This window comes from Dipodomys spectabilis, unplaced genomic scaffold (genome assembly GCF_019054845.1).
Source record: "Dipodomys spectabilis isolate Male_0828 unplaced genomic scaffold, ASM1905484v1 ptg000256l, whole genome shotgun sequence".
NCBI lineage: Eukaryota > Metazoa > Chordata > Mammalia > Rodentia > Heteromyidae > Dipodomys > Dipodomys spectabilis.
Window position 1 is genome coordinate 1,913,583 of NW_024870933.1, and position 16,366 is coordinate 1,929,948.

Consider the following 16,366-nt stretch of genomic DNA (forward strand, 5'->3'; position numbering starts at 1 on the left):
AGTCCACACTTGTAGTTATGTCATGATCTCTTAGTTCAGATTCCACATCTTCTTAGCTGGTGGACTGGGGCCAGTTAGTTACGGTCTCCCTGTGCAGGTGGTCTCCCTGTTCTATAAACACAATACATACTTAGAGTAGTGCTTAGGAAAAGTAAATTTGGTATAAGTGGTGGTGGTGGTATTATTTTTGGCATCTTGATGAGAAGATAAAGTGCAAGATAAGTGGAAATTTCCCAAGAGCAAATACAGCTATTCAGTCTGTAAATACCATTCAAACGTTCACCTTGCCTTTCCCTTTGCCTTCCAGACATTCTTACAGACCCACTCCTTGTCCCCCAAAACAGCTTTCGCTAGCAAGAGAGGAACCTACAGCGACAGCAGTGAGCTGTTAAGATGGTGCCAAGCTCCATGCCCTCTCGGGGCCTTCAGTCCTTGGCCCAGGCTACAGTAGCTAAATGCAAGGTACTTTCAGTTAAGAGGGGACCGCAGTCCCTCTCAACCTTCCCCAGCCCTCACCCCCACATTCCCAAACTCAGATCCGCAGGTGCCAGCTCCCCTTGCCCCAGCAGGTGCCAGCTCCCCTTCCCCAGGGCGGCTCATAATCCCTCTCGGGTTGGTCTCTGGAACTTCCTGCACCCTGCGAGCTTCAGATTCTGCCCAGCCCCGCACTCCGCTGGCCTCGCGGGCGCCCCCCGCGGGGATGGCAGTGTCCGGGAGCCCCGGTGCGCCTTCGCCCGCGGAGCCTTTATACTGAGCAGGCTGGGATGCTCACTAATGTTTAACTCGGGGCCGAAACTTGGCGAGCGCGGGGTGAGTCCGCGGCGCCGAGCGGCGGAGCAGGACGTCCGTGTCCGCGGCTCCTCGCCACTTCTGCCGGCCTGCGCTCGGCTCCGGCTCCGAAAGCTCAGTTGGGAACAGCGTCCACAATGAAGGTGAGTGCAGCGCGCGCCCCGCACTTCCCCAGCCCCAGGGGTCCGCGGTGGGAGGGCCTCTGGGTCAAACTGTTCCCAAAGTGCCCACAGTTTCGCGACAGGGGATCGAGAACTAGCTGTAGTCTGAAGTTCCCCCTCTCCCCCTCCTCCCGAGGGCCAGACTAACAGGTGGAGGGACGTCCCCTGGCTCTAGCTCCACTTTCACACTTGTGGGGTTTCTTGCTGAGACTCAGGCACTGAGCCCTAAAGTCACCTCTCCAAGAACCACCCCTGAGACGCAGAGGGGAACTTTCACTGGGCTTCAGAAGAACTAAAGTGGAGAGGCAGAGGCCACAGGGTCAAGGGCTCTCGCCTTGGAGAACTCCAAACCCTTCCAGCCCACCCACTCTCTCAATGCTCCCGCATCTGCCCGCCAGCCCGCTCCTTTTAGAGCAGCCCAGGCCTGACCCTCTGACTCACAGGGACCAAGTGCGCCCCACTAATTGGGCATGATCTAACCTGCTTACAGACACCATGGAAAGTTCTCCTGGGAGTGCTGGGGGCTGCGGCGCTGGTCACCGTCATCACTGTGCCCGTGGTGCTGCTGAACAAAGGTAGTAAGTTTGCAAGATTTCTTAAGGTTTGAGATGGGGTCAGGTGCGGTCTGACCACACCAAGGGGAGCAGGGGTTTTGCTGGGGAGCCAGGGGACAGCTGAGAAGGAGTTTCTGGGCTTCAGATTTAGGCGGTGAGTTTTGAAACTGCTGTCTTCCTATGTACAGCAGATACGTACTTCCTGAAAGTAGGAGAAAGTTTACTTTCATCTTATTAACTTTAACTGAAAAAAAGTCAACTTTATTTTTTTTTCAAGAAGGTTATAGTTGTAATGTTCAAAGGCAAGAAAGCAATGCTGACAGATCTGAAACATAGCAAGATGAATGTCATAAGGGGAGAGGAAAAACAAGAAATTAAGGCAGCCAAATGTCATTTTGAGAAAATACAACACATGGGCAAACCATTTTTGTTTGTTTTTAATTTTTGTTTTCCTTCAGGCATGATGAGAACTCATCAGTTGGAGGATCAGGTACAGGGAAGTCACTACTGGATCCCTTTAGTAATATTTGAGCTAAACTAGAAAGCTGATGTGTGAAAATACACTGAGAGATCTGGATTCTTAATGTTTTACTGGATTTTCTCATTTAAAATCACCTATAGGTTTTAACATAAAGCACTCAGATAATGGAATGCACACTTGGATACAAACTAGGATACATAGTTTGGCTGTCCTCTGGCCCTTCATTGAAATATTTTCGGCTGAGTATTACATATACTCTAAATTAGTCAGCTAACTGAAACATTGTCTCTGGATGGGTTAGTCAACCAGGAAATATACTCAGTGCCTGCATCCTCAAGGGATTTTACCCAGATTTCAAGACAACAATTTAGATTTGGTGTGTAAGGCTATCAAAAACATGTTTGCCCTGCAATTTCATGAGGGGGCAAAGGTGCCAAAAATTAAATAACTGAACAGGATGACATACTGTCAACGGCATTCAGTTAAAGAAAACAATAGTTAACTACCACTTAGACTACTAAATGGCAGATGCCAGCCCATTTCTACTTGACTCTCCCTTATAAATTGTTAAATTGTAACTTTTTTCACAAAATGATACTTTCATAAATTTAAACAACCCATAGCAAAACTTTGTGATTTATCTAATCAATAAATATTTACCAGACATATATTATATTCCAAGTAGCTGGAGCAAATACAAAGATCAAATCTTGTACATAGACAGGTCTTTGCTCTCAAAATGTTTGTAGTTCTGCTGGGAATATTCAAACAAACCTGATTTGATACATATGTGTATATGTACACTACAACAAAGTATACAAATGTACATACACACACCAAAGTAATCTTGACAGCGAAAAACATCCTTGAGGCATTACTGCATCATTGGAAGGTTGTGGGTGAAACTAATAATCACATCTTTCCTTAAGGGAAATTGGAAAGAATGTGGAACTTTGATGAGGCATTTGAGATAGGCAGTGAATGGCCTAGGGCTCTGTCATGGACCTTCTGTGGAAGGTCCAGTTAGCTCCAGTTAGTTATAGAGATTTTCTTTTGTTGGGTAGGTATACACACTGGTGAGGTGTTGTCTTGACCATTTCTCTATCAGCATCATTGCCAGAAAGTTCTTCAGAGGAGGCTTTCCTTCTCAGAATACAAGTTAGAGAAGCTTCAGCAGAGGGCCCTGGGCATGAATAGACCCTCTACAGGGAAAATTTAAGGAAGAAGTCTCATAAGAGGGTTCTTTTACAGAGAAGCTGGATGAGAAGAAACATGAATGGTTTTTATGATAAACACTGTATCTTCTATTGTGGGAATCTAAAGGATTCTCTGGGACCTCCTCTCTGGAGTCAAAGATGAGAAGCAGGAGGAGTCAGATTATAACCTGTAGATGTTGTAGAGTTACTAGATAATACTGAGCATGGGCGGGAGCCTGTTGGGAATGATATGGGAAGGCCAGAAGAGGAAGCAAAGACAGAGGTTCAGAACGGACACTTATCGTGCAGATCACAATTTGTTGGCCATAAACCAGTGAGAAATCTGAACAATTAAACTTTAGTAACTAGTCCAATGTAAGGAAGTAAAGAAGGAGTTGGCTAAGGAGGCCCCTCTTGGGCAACTGGATGGAAATGTGGTTTCATGGGGGCTTATTTACATTTAGCATTTCTCTTTCTGGTATTTCTGAATTTTCATGTTTATATGTTTATATAGAAAAGAAAAGTCATTTTGTTTGAATTTCTGCCTTACTGTAAGATACCACAGAGTGATGAAAGATCATGAGTGCAGTATTTTCACTAAACCAACTATATCATTCCTGGGTTCCTGCACTGTGCTACCATAAGTAATTCTTACAGGAAATTCATAGTCTTCCCTCAAGAGATGCCATCCATATTGCCCATCTACAGTTAACACCAAATAATTATAGGCAAGGAAGAAAGGAAAAGAATGGAGGGAGGGGGAGGAAATATAAAGGGAAGGAGAAAGGGAGTAACAAGAGGAAGAAGAAAGAGGAGGGAGGTTTGATAGAAAAACAAAGACATAGATTATGTGGAAAACAAGAACAAAACAGCTGAAAGGAACTACAGAGTTCCAGGAAGGAACAAACCCAAGTTTTCCCCCTAGAGGGTACTTTAAGAGAAAATTGTTTCCATATGGAAGTGATGACTTGAGCGAAGCTAGATGCACAAGAACATGAATGGTGAGAAAGGGAGTGGTTTATGTTATCTACTTTTTTAGATAAAAACTCTTTGAAGTCAAAGGTTAGCATAAAAACTCAGCATTTGTCCAAGAAAAACTTAAAAATTTACCATTTCTTTAAATGTAACAATGGATTGTGTTTTGTTTTATATTTACTTATTATACAGAGATATTACATATTGAAACATCTCATTTTGTCAGAGAATCAGCGGTAAAATATATTAAAAATATGCTGTACTCATCAGAAGCTACAGAAATTTTCATGGCTTAATGGCAATAAAACCTTCTGCTTCAATGTTTGTGATCACTACCTCTTTTACATGATATAATATGCTGAGACTTGAACTATTTGATTGTCAAATAGTTTTATTATTGAATTTTTATGGAATAGAAGTATCTTTCTTCTTTTTTGTTCTTTTCTTTGGTTTAGCAGTAAATTTCCTCAATACCTCTTTTCAGTGCATAGGAAATTTGACTGCTTACCAACTCATCAGAAATAAAAGAAAAATGAGCAGTAAGGACTGCTCACCCAAAAGTGAGGAGAGAAGAATAACCTGAGACAGAAAAGATAACATCTATGAGGTTTGCCTGAGAAAGTCAAGGATCAATTCCCAGTTGAAAAGCATTGAAATAAGGTTGAATGAAAGCTTTGTATATGTCAGATGACAATTTCTAAATAGTGTGCTCTGTAAAAGCTAGGGTTGATTGCAGCTAGCTCATTTAACTATTGTCAACCTTTGTGAGTATTTTTGTCATCTCTGATTGGTCTTTTTCAGACCAGCAATTTTGGCTTTTGATTCCCTACCTGTAGCATGTGCCTCACCTTTCTCTCTCTTAAAAATCTTTGCCTGTTTTCCTGAAAAAGATATAAGAGAGAAGAGAGAGACAGAAGGACAGAGACAGACACAGAAAGACAGAGAAAAAAAAGAGCAGATTGTTTGCCCAGTAATGGTTAGAGAGATAACATGAAAGGACTGACTGGAACTTATTCAGTGTACTTTCAATTTTATGACTTGAAGTACTAAGGCCCTGGGAGAAGGTGGCTATAAATAATTTCTAGAAGCAGCTTGTTTGTGGGAAATAAGACATGTGAGGATGTAGTAAGTAACACACATTCAATGCATATTCACCAAGTACCATGTATTGGGCCAAGAGCTTTTAGTATATTTTTCATTTAATCCTTAAAATAACTCAGAAGATAAATAAAACTTTAAGGAGTTTACTTATCAATCTCTGAATAATATACCCCAAAGCCTAAAATAACAACAATAAAATTCCTGATCTAAGGATCAGACATTTGGGTATGGCTTAGCTTAGAACTCTGAATCAGGATGTCCCATGATGTTCCATTGAGATGTCCTCTGAAATCTTGGTTGGCTCTGAAAAAATCCTACTCTATGGCAGTTAGCTAGAAATCTCTGTTGCCTCTAACCCCACATGGGCCTTTCCTTAGAATGAAACTGAGTCTCAGCTCTGTGATGTTGGTGGTAAAGCAATTCTGATGCAATCAGAGGGGTTCAGCAAGGGAGCATAAATACCAAGACGGAGATTATCACGGAACCATCTCAGAAGATAGCTGCTCAAGTAAAGAAGGAACTTGCTTAGCTTTCAAATGCAGTGGTAAGAGTCACTCTGGGATAATAGGACTTCGAAGCTGACACTTGGTACTGTGGTCAAATATATAATCAACTGAGTCATGTCTGTATCATTACAACTTCTCATTTATATCACTGTATAATAATTTCAAGACTCTTAATCCCTGTATTGTTATAAGAAAGTGATGAGGCCTCTGTTTCTAGCTAAATTTAGATAGGGCAACAGCTTCCATGCCAGAGCTAACATCCATGCTTTTTATGTGTTGCTTGTTTATTTATTTTAGGCCTGGGGATTTAACTAAGGGCTTTATGGGCCACGCAAACCACAAAATATAATCACAAACCTGTCTTTCCATGCTCTTGAAGAGACTGATTACATAATGGTAGTATTGCTAGTACATCCAGAATGATTTACCTGCACTAAACTACATTTACTTTGTTTCTAATGGAAGCCCTCTTACTTTCACAGAACAACACATTTAAGAGCAACACACACGTTACATTCAATTTTTGTACTTGAGGAATCTCAAGCATAGACTTGTAAGTAAGTGTTGGATCTTGGAAATCTTTTGACTACTAGTCTTCTCTGAGCTTCTTAGTTCCCATGAATAACAGATTCAAATAAATGCTTTGCTAGTAGTTTTTTGTTGTTGTGGTGGTGGTGGTTAATGTTTCATCATTGCTTTACAGCTAGAATCTAACCCTTTCATTCTTGTAAATATTTTCACCTTTATTCTTCAGAGCTCTATTATGACCTTCTGAAGGAGTATGCCTGTCAATTTGAGAATAAGCTGAAACCACAAAATTAGCACTTCTGAGATAACTGTTTTATTGGTTATTGAGTATTGTATTTTCTCTTTTTTATTATACTTCTCTTTTCTATTATAACTTTAGCCAGGTGCTGGTGGCTCATGCCTGTGATCCTAGCTACTCAGGAGGCTGAGATCTGAGGGTCACGGCCCAAAGCCAGCTGGAGCAGGAAAATCCATGAAACTCTTATCTCCAATTAACCACCAGAAAACCGGAAGTGGTTCTGTGGCTCAAGTGGTAGAGCATAGCCTTGAGCTGAAGAGCTGAGGGGCAGCACCCAGGCCCAGAGTTCAAGCCCCACTACACACACACACACACACACACAGAGTATAATTTAGCATTTAAGATCCAAGAAGAAGGAATTAAAGAAGAACCAAAGTCAATGGGGATCTTGCTCCTGGCATTCTGGGAGTTATGGTGATTAGGATGGATAACAGGAAAAGGGAATAAGAAGGGCAAAGTATCAAGAGGGGACTGTCTTCCATCTCTTCCTTCTGTAGGGATCCAACCTACTTAAGGACCATGACTTTAATTTTGTTATAATTTTGTTATATTTTCTTTCTTTTTTGTTATATTTCTTTATTTTTTATGCCATGCAGATTTTTTTTTCAGTATGATACTTAAAACCTTTTCAGGGTTTTTTGTTCTAGAGTATTTGCCAGCTCAGCACCACTCTGTGATTGCTTACTATGTATCAGGTATAAGGAATATGGCCCTGACCAGTGTCTGTAAGGATGTGAAGAGACTGCTTTCCTTTAGACTGAAGTAATTTGACAGTAACTACATTACAATGAAAGCAGAGTAAAAGAGCTAAGATACATAAAACAGAGTTCCTCTTTCATCACAAGTCTAATTTTGAGCACAGGGATGGGGAGTGTGAGGGGGGTGTGGGGGGTTGTTTCAGCAGGAGCATGGCTTGCTCTTACTTACATTTCAAAATACAACTCTTGACTCCTGTATAGTTAATAGTTTTGGTGAAGAGGGGTTTCCCAAGTAGGAGATGATGGTAACCTGGACCAAGGAAGTAATAACAGAGGCAGAAATTTTTTAATGAGTTGTATTTTGAAGGTAAGACCATGCACATGGGTATGAAGAGGGAAGTCAAGGAAGATTCCTTGAACACTTGGTTAGTTATAAAGGGGAGAAATTTCTCTCTTCTGGACCTGGACTCTTGTTGCAGCAATTGCAGGTCTGAAGAGGTTTCTTAGGCTTAATCTCCTTATCTGACCTACAAAATCAACCCTCCCCTTTCCAAGGTCAGGCCTAGGGGACCTTCTGTATTACGTTCATGCAGCGCAGATTTGTCAACAGAAGGTCAGTCTCCAATTCACCAAGTATTTATTGAGCACTTTTTTGGGGGGGTCCGGTCGTGGGGCCTGAACTCGGCCTGAGCACTGTCCCTCAGCTCTTCAGCTCAAGGCTAGCACTCTACCACTCTAGCCACAGCGCCACTTCTGGCTTTTTTATTATTTTTGGCTTATGTGGTGCTGAGGAATCGAACCCAGGGCCTCATGCATACAAGGCAAGTGCTCTACCATTGAGCCACCTTCCCAGCCCCTATTGAGTGCTTTTTAAATGCTGAGCACTTTGATTGTCCCTAGGTATGTACAAATGATAGACCTGGGCATTACCCTCCAATGATTCACAATATTAAAGTAATGTAAACATTAACTATCATCAGAAGAGCTGAATGCCTTACTGGTAAATGATCAAAGTGCTATGAAAGCAGAAAGCACATGACAAGTACTGTCCAGGAAAAGATAGTATGGAACAGGTCAGGCATAAAGGATTAATGATTAATGTGCTTGGATATAATCCTTCCAATCTTTCTCAGCCATCAGACTGGCTCCTGGGTGTGCAATTCACAGATAGGTTTAGTTCTCAACCATTTACAGGCCTCAGATTATTTGGCCTGAAGATTATGTCAAACAGGATATAGGTTGCAAGTAGCAGAAGTTGTTTCAACTGACAGAGTTTTGTGATTGTTTTGTTATTAGCACTTAACAAAACTGCAAATGCAGAAGTAAGGCACATTTTATATTTGTTCATACAGTCACCCAACCACAGGGCAAAGTCCTCAGAGATTTCCATCTTTTGGATCTGCCATCCTCTGTACCACCGGTTCTCATGTGTCCTATCATGGTTGCGTTTAGCTGCAGTAGCTCAGCATAACCACTGATTCACACAGCAATGCTGCTCCCCCTTGGTGGGGGAAACATTTCTAAAAGTCCCCTGATCTGAAGTAGACTTCCCTACAGGTCTTGTTGGTTACACTCATGACCCTTGTCATTTCTGAATTAGTCATCAATAAGGGAAATAGGTCGTCATGATTTGAATATCCCAATCTAGTACAAAAGAAGAACCTCTTTAGCTCATGGAAGGAGTAGGGGAAGCACCTAAGTCAAACTGAGAATTTTGAAAGACAGGAAGGAAGGAGGCCTTCAGGTATAACATACATTTTGCCCTTGCTCTCTCTCTTTGTTACAGTAGGAAGATTTAATTTTCAAGCAAAAGTGGACAGGCATCAAGCTAGTGTTGGTCTCTGGATAATCACATGTTACTCCTAGATCTTTCTTTTCTCACTTTCCAAATTACCTATATTTATTACAAAGAAACATATTTTGATGTCTCTTTTTTTTATTTCAAGGACATTTTGATCCCAGCATTTGCTTTCTCTTGGCATTCAACATGATCAACAGCAGGGAAGAACTGAATTTAAGATACAAATCTGAGCAGTGGAGGAGGTCAGAAACGTGAGGAAGAGTATTCTCAATTTTCTCACTAGAGACACATAAACTATTGTATTTTGTCCAATTTATGATGAGAAAAAGTAATCAACAATCTCAAAATAAAGTGGACAAAGGGTTTATAAAGATCTGAAAACGTTAACTCGGAAAAGTAAGACTTGAAATAATTTGTGGTTATAAACATGAAATAAACAAGCAAAAACAAACAAAATAACCTCAGAGTATCTAGAGGCTACAATTTTATTTTCATGGACAGAAGTAGCTAATTGATGGCTCAGAATTTTGCTGTGTGGTAATGACTTCACTTCCATGTAATTGTTTGTTTGGCTGTATTGCAAAAACAGTACAGTTTTCCTTCCACTCACATGCCCACTCTCCTGATGGACAATTCCATATATCCTCTCTCTTCAAGCCTCCATCATTCCTTCTCCATGTTCATCCTCAGCCCATGACCTTGCTTCCAGTTTGAATAAGAACGTGGAAATCACATGTGGCATACTGACATAGGCCTCTAATCCCAACTGAACTAGAGTCAGAAGTAGGAATTTTGCCAGCCAATGCCATCCCCAGACAAAAAGCACCTCCCATCTGAAAAAATAAGCCAAACATGCAAGTCTCTAGTGGTAGAACCAGCACAATCCCTGAGTTCAAAGCCTAAGCTATACCCCAAAAAAAGAAAAAAAAAAGAAAAGAGAGAAAACAAAACAAAAGAGAAAAGGATGAAAGAAAGGAAAGCAAGACCATTTGGCAAGAACTTCTTTCGCCCCAATCTATGCATTCATTGTGTCTGCCACCATTCTTTTTATTTTTGTCAGTTCTAGGGCTTGAACTTTGGGCCTGGGTGCTGTTCCTCAGCTCTTCTGCTCAAGGCTAGCATTCTACCACTTGAGCCACAGTGCCACTTCCAATTTTCTGGTGGTTTATTGAAGATGCGAGTCTCATGGACTTTCCTACCTGGTCTGGCTTTGAACCATGAGGTCTCAGCCTCCTGAGTAGCTAGGATTACAAGTATGAGCCACTGGCTCCCAGCTTCTGCCCCCATTCTTAACAAAATAAAGAAATGAAAGCTGTTTTCTTTCATTTATTAATTTTACATCATACCTCTGCCAACTTCCCACACATTACCATATGCAACACCTCTCTGTTTTCTCTTCTAAACCCTCTGGAATATGTTATCCCACTGCACCATAAAAAACTGATCTGCTTCTGTCAGGTTCTCTAGTCTCTATAATGGCAAATCCAGAACTCAGTTCTCATTCTGTCTTGCATTTCTGTCATCTGTGTTCTCTATCTCCCTTCTGGGTCTCTACTTCTTTTAGTTTCCTTCTACCTTCTAAGGATTTTCTATGTTTCTGACTTGTTTTTTTTTCTAATGCTGGCATCACAGTTTGAACTCAGACCTTTAGCTTGCTGTCAGCAATCTGGGTGCCAAGCATTATGTTCCTAACTTTTAACCGTGGTCTACTCCAAGGGTTCACCCGAAAGGCCTCTTAGCTCTATGTACTATCTATATGCTATCATTCACTCTTATGCCCTAAAATATCATGTGCAACCTGTTACCTTCCTGTATCACCTGTAAAATTGTATCTTCAAACCAAACTCTGGCATAGACACGTATATACAACTGCCTGTGTATTTATTCTATATGTTTGTGGGATGCTGGCCTCTCATAATGATAACCCCACAATGTCTTTGTCTCCCCCAAAGAGATACTCCATCACAATATATCTAGTCTGAATAAATAGTGCTTCTAGTTTTGTATTTGTTACACCAGTATCCTGTGGTTCTTCTCAACTCCTCACTTTATCTGTGACATTCAACAGGATGGCAGTTCTATCACCTCTGTCTTCATCCGCTTTCAGAGATGACACAGACCTTGCCACCTCCCCTGCTAACACAGTGGCCCAAGAAACCATCACCTTTCACTTGTATCAGTGCAATCAATTCCCCATCAATTTCCTTACCTCCCCAACATGTATTTTCCACACAGCCACCAAGGTGCTTGTGGTAGGCAGAATTCTTGGATGGTACCTAAGATTTTCTCCTTGAACTCTTCCCTCATGCACTAATTTATGCTGAGATTTATGGGAATTTCTTCTGTAGTTATATAGTGACACACTTGTGATATGGCACAATCAATTGTTATAAAAAGAGATTATCTGCTTGGGCCTTAGGGCTATATCATTCAAAGCAAGTCATGTGTGTTGGTCACAGAAGGCAGCCTGCCATCCCAGCAGACCTGTGGAGGATTTGATATGCTGTTTCTGATTTGGTAGGTAGAGGGGCCATGCGGCAGGGAATGTGGGTGGTCACCCCTAAGGGGGTAGAGCAGCCTAGGCCACAGTCTGAGCAAAGGAGATTTAGAATGACCTCAGTGAGCTGAATCCAGCCAAGTCAATTCATGCCCTTTGTTTCAGAACAGTGCCTTATCATCTCTCTGGAGTGAAGATCAGAGCTTTGACAAGCCATGAAGCCTCCCCACACCCTGCCACTTGTAGGAGCTCCTTTCCCGCTTTCTTCCTTTGTCACTCATCCCTTAGGTTCAATCATTTTAGTGGTTTCTCTTCTTGGGAACTGGGTATGGCTCATTCCTTACCCTCCTCAGACCCCAGCTCAAGTCCTGTCCCCTTCATGAGGCCTTCCAAACTATCTCATTGGAAGCAGCAACATTCCCAGACAGTCACTCCTCTTCCTTTGCCTGCTTTATATTTTTCAGTAGCACTTACTACAACCCAACATGTGCTATTACTTAATTTTGTTCATGAGGGCAAGACCTTTTTTTTTTTTTGCTAATGTATTGGTAATGCTTGTATCTTTAGCATCTATCACACTGAACATTACAGGGGTTGCTAAAGAATGCTCAGCAGATTAAAGAAATTATCTTAATTGTTCACGCAAGAAAAATAGTTTTGATGGACATTTTTCCATGTTGTAGTGGTTCTGATTTAAATATTGAAAATACAGGGAACCATTTAGTGCAGGATCATATGTACATAGTATGTCCAAAGTGCAATACTAGTTATTGTTTGCCAAAAGTGTAATACAGTAATCGTCTTGGGTTACATTTTGGTTAACCAAAGACTTCAAGGTACTTAAATAATGATGTAAAATCTCTTGATCAATTGGCAAGATATGTGGTATAGGAAATATGCATAAAAGATGAGAGAGAAGAAGTAGTATTGTCTACAGAATAAGGGATAGATCAAGATTTATGAGGACAGATGATAAGAATGTGAAGGCCACATGTGTGGGCTGTATACCTGAGACATTTCTTGACAAAACAAGAGAAATGAGATGTAGCAAGGAGGCAGAAAGGTCAGGGTGAATCCAGTTTTTAAGATAGGCAAGTCCTCTGAATGCTTATGGAAGAAGCAGAAGGCAAAGGTAAGCAGTAAAAAGAAACAAGATGCTTGAAAGGGAAAAGATACAAAGACAAGCAAGTGCTTTGGGAATCAAGAAACTAAATGTGCAAGGCAGAGAATAGGGAAAAGAAGCCCTGTAGCCCTCCAAGCCCTAAAGAGAAACATTGACCACAGAGACAATGAGTATGGTAGAAAATAAGCACTTTATGGTTGGCTTTTGTTGTAAGAAAAAATTACTGATTCTTTTGTTGGATAAATTTATACTCTTTTCAAAATGCAAACTTCTGGGCCTGCATTGTTTAGCATTCTCTAAAAGTGTTTAAAATCCAGAAAAACATGAATAAAAAAAGGAAGAAAAGAAATCTGTCTTGAAGATCACCTCACTATTTTCTGAAGAGTTTGGGGAACAGATGATGAAAATTATTGGATCTACCATAGAAGAGATTTTAGTTATAGCAAATTTCTTCCCAGAAAGTCAGAGTTGCCATCCTGATACAGTGTAGAGGAAAAATAATAAGGTTTGTAAGAAAGCTGGGACCCTTTTGACTTTAGATCAGTAGGCTAAATTGTGTTTCGACAGTCTGCCTATTTAAATTAGCTGCAGATACTCAATTCATACTTCCATGAGTCCTGTTTGTCTCCACTAATTCACAAAAATGGCCAGCACAACATTTACCATGTGCAATTACTCTTCCAAATACTGAGAGGTTTGGAAGCCTTATTATAACACAGACCTTTGAGCCATGTTGCCTATTTTGGAGCATACTAACCATAAGACTTTGGCATGCCTGGTCTGTGTCTTGGTCTCCTTATATCCAAAAAGGATGAGAATAAGAATAAATGAACTAGTAAAAACATGTAAGAATAGCTCAACATATTAAGAGAAGTACATAAAATGTACACATATTTTTCTTTATATGTTTTTCTAAATGATTTTTGCACTTAGTGCCAGAAGCAAGTGGTATAATATTACTTGCTTCTCATTCCTGAAAGATTTATCTGACAATTATCGAAAGAGGGGCAATTTTGTACTCTGTGGGGCCTCATTTCAACCATAATTATGGTGGAATATACTGTCAACTCTGGTACAAGGGAAACACAGGTAGAAGATGTGCAGGATCATGATCCATTGTTGCATAAAAACAAAAACAAAAACATGAGACCCAGACTGAGTGATTACTAAAGCAAAAAGGATTGGAAATGTGGCCCAAGTTACCTATCAATCATGAAGCCCTAAACTCAAATCCCTCCACTTTGGTAAGTCAAGGAAGAATTTTTTTTAATCCAATGATATGACAAATATTAGTCACAAAGAGCAATCTTGTTGATTATGTTTATAAATCTTTCTAGAAAGTTCTTTAGAGCTTTACAGCTTCCTTAAATGCCAATGTTTTCTCATTGGTTTTCTTTTGAACATCAGCTGATAATTCTTTGCTTGCATATAACACCCTCCACTGATGTCTCCTCAGCTATTCTAAGTCCTGAGCTAAAATGGAAACTCATTTGTGTTTGTGGTTCTATACACTGAAGAAGTTTCCATCTTGTAACTGTTTGTCACCGTTTCTGATTCTACTGGTCCATTGAATAGTCAACCAAGTGTGGCATAAACATCCTGTGAATATTAGTTTTGAGCCTTTATTGTTATGTCTTGCTTAATCCCAGGGGGGTCCTATCAAAGGGAGAGAGAGTGACTACAGTCAGAGAAAACAAAACAAAACAACTCAGCTTTCATTTCCAAAAAGAATAAAGCAGGGTTTCCGCCTACTGTAGTGCTGGCTTCCTGTGTGTGGAGCCTCCTGAGCTGTCAAGGCCATTGATCAGACTCCACTCAGTCAGTCCCTGCAGCTTTACCAATGGTGCAGAAACTGTTTCATCTTGACCTGAATATGGAGAGCTACAAACTTTCTGCCAGTCTGCACTTTGCTCTTCTACAGGTTCAGGGTTTTACTGTTACAGGTCTTTCAGAGTTTCAGCATCAACATCTGTCTTTCAAACCAACCTTGAAAATAGATTTTTTAAATTATATTCTTCATAATTTTGAGGAATGTGCAGGTGGGTCATCCAACTACAGCCTCCTGCTTTTGTAAATAAAGTTTTATGAAAACACAATGCTGCTCATTGATTTGCAGGTTGATGAATTTCAAGCCCCAAGGGCTCACTTAAGTAGGTGGGACTGAAACCAGAGACCAGGTACCCCACAAAGCCTAAAACATTCACCATGCAGCTACTTAAGAAAATGTGTGTCAACCCCAGATCTGAATGTTGCACTCTAACACTGATAGAGGTCTTGTTTATGATTAGATGAGAAAGATCTTATATTACTTAGGATAGCATGGGGAATACAGAAATTAAGTGTTATAGCAGGGGAATTTAATATAAAAATTGATTGCAGATAACCAAACAAAAAAGATAACTCAGAATCAGTATCTGCAAGAAGAACCTAAGTCTTAGAGACAGAAAAAACAGAAAAACCAGATGATCTGGGCTCAGAACTCTAGGGTGTGAAATGCACCCAACAGCTTCTGGTTTTGCTGAGAAGCAAGGTGAAACAGGTTAAATGGATATTACAAAAGAAACTGGAGGCTTGGCAGGTGCTATGTTGGGCACATGATGGCTGGATCAGCAAGGAAAAGGAAGAAAGCCCCTTCTCCTCTCCTATGGGTGTCTGATCGCTCTTAATTTTTCCCTATTGGCAGAAGCTAACAGGAATCCTGTAGATACAAGGTCTTGGGAACACAGCCATAAATCTCTTCTCAGTACTAGTGAGCAAAGAAGGGAATGTTTGGAGCTGAAAGAAAATACATAAGAGACTGGCACAGCCTTAGAGAAGTGGCTAACCCTAATGGAGGCTATTGGCAGACTGTAACTCAAGGCTCCTATCTGTGCTCTATCTTGAGCCATCTGGCAAAACCCATTGCTCTTCCTACACCCAACCACTTTGAACTCTCAAACTTGAACTTGAAACTCTTTGTTCTTGTTTTTGGGTTGTCTGCCTTTTATCCTTTCATTAACAACTCCTTGAGTGCCTATTATGTGCTAGGTAGTATCCCAAGTGATAGTATTATGATAATAAATAAAATGAAGCAAAATAAAACCAATGACCTCACTGGAGTTTACCTCTAATAAAAGGCAACAGACAGTTGGCAAGATGATATGTAAATTATATGATATGTTAGATTGTATTACTGCTAGGGAAAGAAAAGCCTGGAGCAGAGTTTACTGCTGGGAAAGTTTACTGTGGGAGAGCAACCTATGGCATCAGCCATCAGAAGGAATACAACACTTAAATAAAACCTGTATTGTAGTCTGAGGCTGGCATCAGGCAGAAATACAAGACCTTATCTGAAAAATAACTAATGCAAAAAAGACGAAGACATGGATGAAGTGGTACAGCACCTGCCTAGAAAACAAGAGGCCTTGAATTCAAACCCCAGTACTGACATAAGTATAATAATAATACTAATAAAAATAATATCTGAAGGTGACGGAGCAAGTGCTGGGCTTTTATGGAGAGAAGAGCATTTCAGGCAGAAGGTATAGCAAACACAGTGTAACTGGCAGAAGAGACCCTGCTGTGGCTGATGATCAGGTTGGAGGCTCATCCACGCAAATGGAATAATAACAGAGTAGATAGAGGTGAGGTGATAGCCATGCCAGACTGCACAATGAAG

General features: G+C 40.7%; 1 protein-coding gene across 2 annotated transcripts in view; it reads left to right on the plus strand.

Moving 5' to 3' along the window:
* Nucleotides 1-832: 832 nt before the first annotated feature.
* Nucleotides 833-16,366, plus strand: part of Dpp4 (dipeptidyl peptidase 4) — an 84,486-nt gene continuing 68,952 nt past the window's right edge. For both annotated transcript variants that reach the window (XM_042699505.1, XM_042699506.1), the window contains exons 1-2: nt 833-932; nt 1,441-1,525. In XM_042699505.1, coding sequence (XP_042555439.1) covers nt 927-932; nt 1,441-1,525 — 91 coding nt within the window. In that variant the 5' untranslated portion in view covers nt 833-926. The remainder of the gene's footprint in view (nt 933-1,440; nt 1,526-16,366) is intronic.